The sequence below is a fragment of the Carassius auratus genome, chromosome 43 (genome assembly GCF_003368295.1).
Source record: "Carassius auratus strain Wakin chromosome 43, ASM336829v1, whole genome shotgun sequence".
Lineage (NCBI taxonomy): Eukaryota > Metazoa > Chordata > Actinopteri > Cypriniformes > Cyprinidae > Carassius > Carassius auratus.
This window is the reverse complement of record NC_039285.1, coordinates 18,504,764-18,513,388: the sequence shown is the minus strand read 5'-3', so window position 1 is coordinate 18,513,388 and position 8,625 is coordinate 18,504,764. Positions and strand designations below refer to the sequence as shown.

Genomic DNA, 8,625 nt, shown 5'->3' with positions numbered 1-8,625 from the left:
TAAAATAAATAAATAAAAATGGTTATCTATGCAGAAATTCAATTGGAATCTTCATTAGAAAATTTTCTTCCAGTGGGTGGAGATGGATGTGTATGTTGCTCCCATGGCAGCTAATGTCAGTGATCAACAAAAAATAAATCATATATGGTTGGCCTTTGGTTACTATGCAAGCCTCTTTCAGGCACAGAATAATAAAGTAAAAAAATAAATAAATAAAAACACACAACTGTGATATTTTTATCTCACAATTTGGACTTTTGGATTTTACATCTTGAAATTCAGACTTTATCACAATTGTGAGATAAATTCACAATTGCAAAAAAAAAAGTCAGAATTGTAAGATAAAAAGGCCCCAAAAATCCTCTCCCCTACCTGTTCTTCTACCTTTTCCTAAACCAACTACTCCTCTCCCTCTTAAATATATTCTTCTCCTTCTACCAGGAATTAATATTAATTCTTTGTGCTGTTCTGCATCCACAAAAAACAATTCAAATATTTATTTTTTAATCTATGTCGATGTAATAGAAAGAGTGTCAGCACCTAATTATTCCTCAGAGTCTGGAATTTATAAATACTTCAGTGATCTGTTACACAAAAAATGCTTACCTGTTGTTACAATATATATATATATATATATATATATATATATATATATATATATATATATATATATATATATATATATATATATATATATATATATAAAATTCAATACTTCTGAGCTGTTGTTGTTGCAGTAGAAGTATACGTTTTATACTATATTTAAGGTTTGGAACAGTAGGTCTTCATATCTGACATGCTGTGTTTAAGCATTATTAAATAAGACTAAAAGGTTCCATAACTTTGGTTTTGGGTAAGCTTGTATTAAAAAGGTAGCCTGTTGTGAAAATATGGGAAATGAGTGGCGTCCCACCTAGCCTGCTTTGGAAAAAGGTATTCGGCGAGCCGAAAATCCAAGGCATGCTCAAGCCCTGGAAATGAGAGTGGGTTGGCCCTGCATGCATTAGGACGCACATTTGGCCTAACAGTGAAAACATGACTAATGAGTCTTTGTAGATGTTTTGCCCATCACATGTTGCTTTGTATTTTGACCAGGCTTAAACAAAATAATATAACATTTAGGTGCAAATATGCAGAATAGTAAACCAAAGCTTGAGGCTAAAATGGCAAAAATCTCCACAGCTACAGTCAATTTTCCAGGAGAGCTGACATAAGCTGGTATAAAAGTGATCCATACAGCACAGAATATCAACATACTGAATGTGATGAATTTGGCTTCATTGAAGTTATCAGGCAGTGTGCGAGCCATAAAAGCAAGAATGAAGCACAAAACAGCCAGTAGGCCAATATAACCCAGAACAGCCCAGAAACCTATAGTAGAACCCAGACTGCACTCAATAATGACCCTTTCCTTGTAATATTTCATATTTTTTAAGGGAAATGGAGGAGATATTGTTAGCCATAGCACACAGATAAGAACCTGTATTAGTGTGAAGGCAAGAACATTGAGTCGTTGTTGTGCAGGTCCAAACCATTTCATTAAATTACTTCCTGGAAGTGCAGCCTTGAAGGCCATTAATACCACTATTGTTTTCCCCAGAACACATGAGATACAGAGGACAAAAGTGATCCCAAATGCTGTGTGACGCAACATACAAGACCACTCTGTGGGTTGACCAATGAAAGTAAGTGAACAAAGGAAACAAAGAGACAGTGAGAAGAGCAGCAGGAAGCTCAAATCTGAATTGTTGGCTTTTACTATGGGGGTGTCCTTCTTACTGTAAAACAGAATGGCCACCAGCGCAGTTAATCCTACTCCAGACAGTGAGAAAAAGACTAGCACTATACCCATAGTTTCTGTGAATGACAAAAACTCTACAGCCTTTAAATCACATTTATTTTTCTCAGCATTAGACCAGTATTCCTCTGGACACGAATTGCAGTTATTTGAATCTGGAAAGAAAGTGATAATTGCTGCAGTTTGAGACAAAGGGAGGTTTATGTCCTTTATTAACTCATTTGACAAATTAACTGCATCCAAAAAAAAAAAAAGAGAAAAAAAAAACTAACCAGTTTTGTTTGGAACAGTGAAATGGGCAAAAGATTACCTGTCTCATTACTGATTTCTCCTTCTGCGCATGGAATACAGTCATAACAGCAGACAGGTCTTCCTCTCTGTGCAGCCTTCCTAGTGCCTGGAGGACAGCTCTCACTGCAGACAGAGCTTGGCTTCTACGTAATCAAGTAAACAAACAAACAAACAGTTAGTCCTTATGTCCTTAATGTCCATTTTCTGTTCTGATTTTAAATAAATTTAGCTGAAAATGTATAATTTTAGTCATAATTGTATACCTGCCCACCATGGGGTTTATCTCTCTATCTCTCTCTCACTCGCTAAACTATTCACAGAGTTGATTTTGTATGGTGGACCACAATTTTTTGCACATTTGAATAGGAGAATGGGATTAGAGTTTTTATCTATCTATCTATCTATCTATCTATCTATCTATCTATCTATCTATCTATCTATCTATCTAATGTTCCATCAGTTAAACATCATTAAAACAGTTAATTTACCTTCAGGTGTCCTCCAGCCCAAATTATGTTTTCAGTGTTGAGCACAAAGCGCTGGTCAGGAGGCAGTGAGGCATCATAGTATCCCACTGGTTTAAACTGGAATGATTTATCTGAGTCCTGCTGCCAGTTCACAACTTCATAATGGGCTACTGTAGCACCAGTGCGGTCAAACCACACATGATCTCCAAACTTTACTGTGAAATTGATTTTTTTTAGAGCTTCAACCACCTAATGAATAAACGAATGAGCAAAATAATAAATGAAATAACAGTTCTTATGTATTTTAACAAATTTTTCAACAAAAAATATTGTTCCTTTTTTTCTCCCTTTCTCTTAACGGACTTTATCTTTTACCTGCTGTGGTTGTATCGCCAGGCTTTTATCACAGCTTTCATTTTCTTTGCATTTGAGTAGGTTCTGCAATGAATGAGCCACAGCATAAACTGCTTTATAGACATGGCTTGAATATCTGTGTTCAGGCACATCTTCATTGTAGTTTTTCAGAGCAAGTAAATCCTGATATCTTCTGCAGCTTACTGCATATTGAGACAAATTTCCCTCAATATGTGAGCATGGGAAAGCCGTTTCCCAGAATGCATTTATAACATAATCTGAAAAACCATCAAAATTAATTTTTCTCAATGCAAACCCCAGTGACCCTCCCATCACACGAAAACTGTTTGAAGTGATATAATTCTTTGAGGTTATCCAACCCTCTACTCCGATTATTTGTAAGCCTGTAATATTCTGAATAGTCAGCTGCTCAATTAATAAGCCCATCTCAATAAATGAAACAAATGCAACAATCACTTTTGCAGTGCTTTGTTTTATCTTATCTACCACTTTTTTAAGTTTATCTGGCTCTGTTCGGTAGAATTTCTCAGAGTACTCTACACAAATACCCTCCTTCTGTGCTGTATTCAGAAATATGGCCATTCCATAGTTTCCATAATCATTGTCACTGTTCACAGCTCCCACCCAAGTCCAGCCTAAGTGCTTGACAATGTATGCAAGAGCTCTGCCTTGGTGGTAATCACTAGAAATAGTCCTGAAGAATGAGGGGTAGTCTTTTCTGTTGCTGAGACATTCACATGAGGCTGAGTGACTTATCTGAGAGAGAGATAGAAAGCGAGCAAACAATGAAACAGTGATTGCCCCCCCACCCCTTCCAGAAAAAAAGAAAGAAAAAAAGGTGTTATTGCTGCTTACCACTGGAATTTTAAAAGGTCCTGTAGTTCTGGACAGAATCACTGTGGCAGAAGATTCTGTTTCTCCTATGATTGAATGTATAGACGACTGACCATTGCATGTCTCCCCTGCAGCAAATTCTGGTCCATTCATCAGTCCCATAGTTGCACTCATAGAGGACAGTCTTGAACCACATGTATCATAAATTTGGTAACCAATGGAAACATTTGGGAGCAAACTTTCACTTTTGTTAATCTCTTCAATGGCAAAGATCATTATTTGAGCCAGCCGGAAATCTCTTAGATTCACACTACAAAAAAAAAAAAAAAATGATAAATTACTATTAAATAAACATAAATAACATGAAAAAGTAAAGGACATTATACAGTATTGTTCAAAATAATAGCAGTACAATGTGACTAACCAGAATAATCAAGGTTTTTAGTATATTTTTTATTGCTACGTGGCAAACAAGTTACCAGTAGGTTCAGTAGATTGTCAGAAAACAAACAAGACCCAGCATTCATGATATGCACGCTCTTAAGGCTGTGCAATTGGGCAATTAGTTGAAAGGGGTGTGTTCAAAAAAATAGCAGTGTCTACCTTTGACTGTACAAACTCAAAACTATTTTGTACAAACATTTTTTTTTTTCTGGGATTTAGCAATCCTGTGAATCACTAAACTAATATTTAGTTGTATGACCACAGTTTTTTAAAACTGCTTGACATCTGTGTGGCATGGAGTCAACCAACTTGTGGCACCTCTCAGCTGTTATTCCACTCCATGATTCTTTAACAACATTCCACAATTCATTCACATTTCTTGGTTTTGCTTCAGAAACAGCATTTTTGATATCACCCCACAAGTTCTCAATTGGATTAAGGTCTGAAAATTGGGCTGGCCACTCCATAACATTAATTTTGTTGGTTTGGAACCAAGACTTTGCCCGTTTACTAGTGTGTTTTGGGTCATTGTCTTGTTGAAACAACCATTTCAAGGGCATGTCCTCTTCAGCATAGGGCAACATGACCTCTTCAAGTATTTTAACATATGCAAACTGATCCATGATCCCTGGTATGCGATAAATAGGCCCAACACCATAGTAGGAGAAACATGCCCATATCATGATGCTTGCACCTCCATGCTTCACTGTCTTCACTGTGTACTGTGGCTTGAATTCAGAGTTTGGGGGTCGTCTCACAAACTGCCTGTGGCCCTTGGACCCAAAAAGAACAATTTTACTCTCATCAGTCCACAAAATGTTCCTCCATTTCTCTTTAGGCCAGTTGATGTGTTCTTTGGCAAATTGTAACCTCTTCTGCACATGCCTTTTTTTTAACAGAGGGACTTTGCGGGGGATTCTTGAAAATAGATTAGCTTCACACAGACGTCTTCTAACTGTCACAGTACTTACAGGTAACTCCAGACTGTCTTTGATCATCCTGGAGGTGATCATTGGCTGAGCCTTTGCCATTCTGGTTATTCTTCTATCCATTTTGATGGTTGTCTTCCGTTTTCTTCCACGTCTCTCTGGTTTTGCTCTCCATTTTAAGGCATTGGAGATCATTTTAGCTGAACAGCCTATCATTTTTTGCACCTCTTTATAGGTTTTCCCCTCTCTAATCAACTTTTTAATCAAAGTACGCTGTTCTTCTGAACAATGTCTTGAACGACCCATTTTCCTCAGCTTTCAAATGCATGTTCAACAAGTGTTGGTTTCATCCTTAAATAGGGGCCACCTGATTCACACCTGTTTCTTCACAAAATTGATGACCTCAGTGATTGAATGCCACACTGCTATTTTTTTGAACACACCCCTTTCAACTAATTCAACTAATTGCCCAATTGCACAGCCTTAAGAGCGTGCATATCATGAATGCTGGGTCTCATTTGTTTTCTGAGAATCTACTGAACCTACTGGTAACTTGTTTGCCACGTAGCAATAAAAAAATATACGAAAAACCTTGATTATCCTGGTTAGTCACATTGTACTGCTATTATTTTGAACAATACTGTACATATATAAAGATCATGATATTCCAGATCTGTTTGTAATCCACTTTAATAAAACTTACTTTAAAAAAAGATGCATTATGTTTTAATTTACAACATCTTCTCTGATCTAATATTTCTGAAAGTTTACAGTTTAACAAACCTGGAGCATGATAGAGGCTGAGGTTTTTGTTTAAACTCAAAAGAAGGTAATGTCTCTTTACTGTGGATTGCAAACATTCCTCCAATAGTTACATCTCCTTCCTTGGAAAGCAGTGGGTACTTAGGTTCTCCCATCATTCGGCAAAGTTTGTTTTCCACCTTTGTCTGAAGGTGATGGAAAAGGAGTGTATAAAGAAAGAGAAGCATCCTGAATATTGAGCTCAAATCTGGCTCCAAAATGCAACTGACCTGACACCATATCTGCACTTTTATAGACTGACTTAATATGTGTGTTTGATTGAGAACATAACAAATGACATGATAGAGTCACTCTCTTGTGCTCTCTCTCCCTTGAGTGCATGATGGGAGTGGATGGGCAAAGTTGGTGTCTGAGTGCGGTTTCAAAGGAGTGTGTGGTAGATTTTTGTTAATGGTTTTATGGGTTTTCTGTTGTATAATTTTTTTTATTTTATTTTGAGAACATTAGTGAAATCCACTGCCACCTGTGTTTTGTCTGGACTGCATGTTATTACTGAGATTGTCATCTTTTGTTAAGCTGAGCAGATAGTGTTAAAGTACTCACCGAGACACAGTGCTCGGTGGGTCAGACAGGTTCTATGGTAGTGGTAGATGAAATGAAAGCATAAGCACCCTTATTTGAGACTGTAATAATAACCTAGCCAACACAGTACATTTGTGAGGACGTCGCCAGTTCGTCGTCATTTGGTCAGCGCGACATTACTTTATGGCGACGTTGTGAGGGCCTCGTGGTTAAAATTATTTTTTTTTAATCTTGGCTAACTTCCCAGAAACGTCATGTGTCACGGTTCATTGATACATAGTGTCATCTTGTTGTCTGTGTGTAGGTTGCGGGGTGTATCACCTGATTGTTCTGTGTGGGCGTCGCCGCTGATCAGCTGCGGCTTATTACATCTTCCCTATATTAACGCCTTGTCTCATGTTTGTCAGATCGTTGTTTGGAGTCCTTGTGTTGTTGTGTCTCTCGTGTAGTGTTCCTGCTCTGGATTTCTCGTCGCTGTTTCCTGTGGATATTCGTTCTGGATTACCTCGTTCATCACTTCAGCCACAGTCACTTCACGGACTCCACTCACCACGAACACCAACGCCCATCAAGGTCCCTGTGTTGCCATCTCTCCTGCTGCTTGTTTGTCTTGTCTATCCCTGAACATCTGATTATCTGTGGAAAGCTCTCATTAAAGAGATATTAACTTACATTTGCATCCAGTCTTCTTTTCCGTGACATCGTGGGCACGTCCTCAAAAGACGTCGCTAGTTAGTCCCATTGGGGACGTTGTAGGAACATGGTCAGTTGGTCTTCAGATAACTTTTTAATATTATTGCACTACATGTATTATTATAATTAAGACACCATTTGAACAGCCTATTTTTTTTATAATATAAAAAAAGTCATCAAGCATGTTAAAAGATAGCATGGGATAGCCTGTTAAAAGATAGCCTGTTATTTTGTAATGGTCAACTTCCAGCGGACGGACACGGACGAGAAGGTAAACGCTATAAATCTACTTTTATTAATAGATTTTAAATGATATAACATTAAATGCCATCATAGAGGTGTAGTGTTTTGTATTTTTGTAGGTTTTCTCATTCCCTTTAATAAATAAATGCTCTGTTTGGTTAATTAGCTCAAAAGCAGTGTCAGAGGTGGTCTAGGGTAACATTAACTGTTAAAATCTAATATAGCCTTACCTGTTTAAACTTATTTGAAATTTAACATGATAAACTATACAGTATTCACTTTCTAATTCTTAAATTTTTAACCGTAGTAACGTTAATTAGTTTGTTTGTTTGAATGCCTGCCACTCGAGCTTAATTATGCTCATGCTAGCCATGTTGTGAACTTATATAAACCGCTGTATGAAGTTTAACGTTAATTATCGAGGCTGCCGGAATCATGTTCAGTGTATGTGGGATTAACCTTTTCTCCCTCAAGTGGAAGGCTTGTAAATTCTGTCATCATTTCATTATTGGTGTTGATGGTGTTTTTCACATGCATGCTTTTTAATGCTAGTTTAATTCTCAAATTGTTCTGATACTTTAGTTTCACAAAAAGTAAACAAATTGTTCACTTTTTTTAGGGCCTGACTGCCACCAGTTGAATCAATGATTCAGTGAGTTCCTTATTGCGGTACAGCATTTTGTTGAGGATTGCAGCCCTCATAAAGTGAATGTGAGGGGTAAAATAGGAGCTCATCATGTTGTGAGTGTTATCTTTTTATTTTTCACAAATGATATGTAAGTGGGTAATATTTCCATGTTCTTATTATGCTTTGTTTCTTTTGTATAGTATTCCCACTGCAGTATTGTACCGTGTAATACCGCATGTGATTTTAGTGTGGTAGTTTCTCTGTAGCGTCTCACAACATTTTGTTGTTGTGGAATTCCTTTTGTATTTCATTATTTCCCTTTTGTATTTTTGTGTGGCGGCTGTATTTTTGTTGGGCCGTGTTTGCGATGGTTAAGAGTTGGTTTCTGCTTATAGCAGTTGGACTGTGAAACAAGCTGTAGAACATCAGGAATAATTATGCACTGAGAAATATAGAGCTGTGAGATTTGAATTGTATTACCAGCTCTTTGTATCCTTCTCTGTTTTTGTTCCGTCTATTTTCAAAAATAAATATTTAACTATTTTTCTTTGTTTCCGGTCTATTTTGTGAAAGCGGTGA

General features: G+C 37.1%; 1 protein-coding gene across 1 annotated transcript; it reads right to left on the bottom strand.

The window, feature by feature from the left end:
* Positions 1 to 1,039: 1,039 nt before the first annotated feature.
* LOC113061286 (extracellular calcium-sensing receptor-like) lies at positions 1,040 to 6,139 on the bottom strand. The gene is made up of 6 exons (XM_026230316.1): positions 5,922 to 6,139; positions 3,787 to 4,075; positions 2,932 to 3,687; positions 2,578 to 2,805; positions 2,109 to 2,232; positions 1,040 to 1,953 (listed from the first exon to the last, which is right to left on the bottom strand). The coding sequence occupies exons 1-6, from the start codon at positions 6,125 to 6,127 to the stop codon at positions 1,040 to 1,042; spliced, it is 2,517 nt and encodes an 838-aa protein (XP_026086101.1). The 5' UTR covers positions 6,128 to 6,139.
* Positions 6,140 to 8,625: the final 2,486 nt, after the last annotated feature.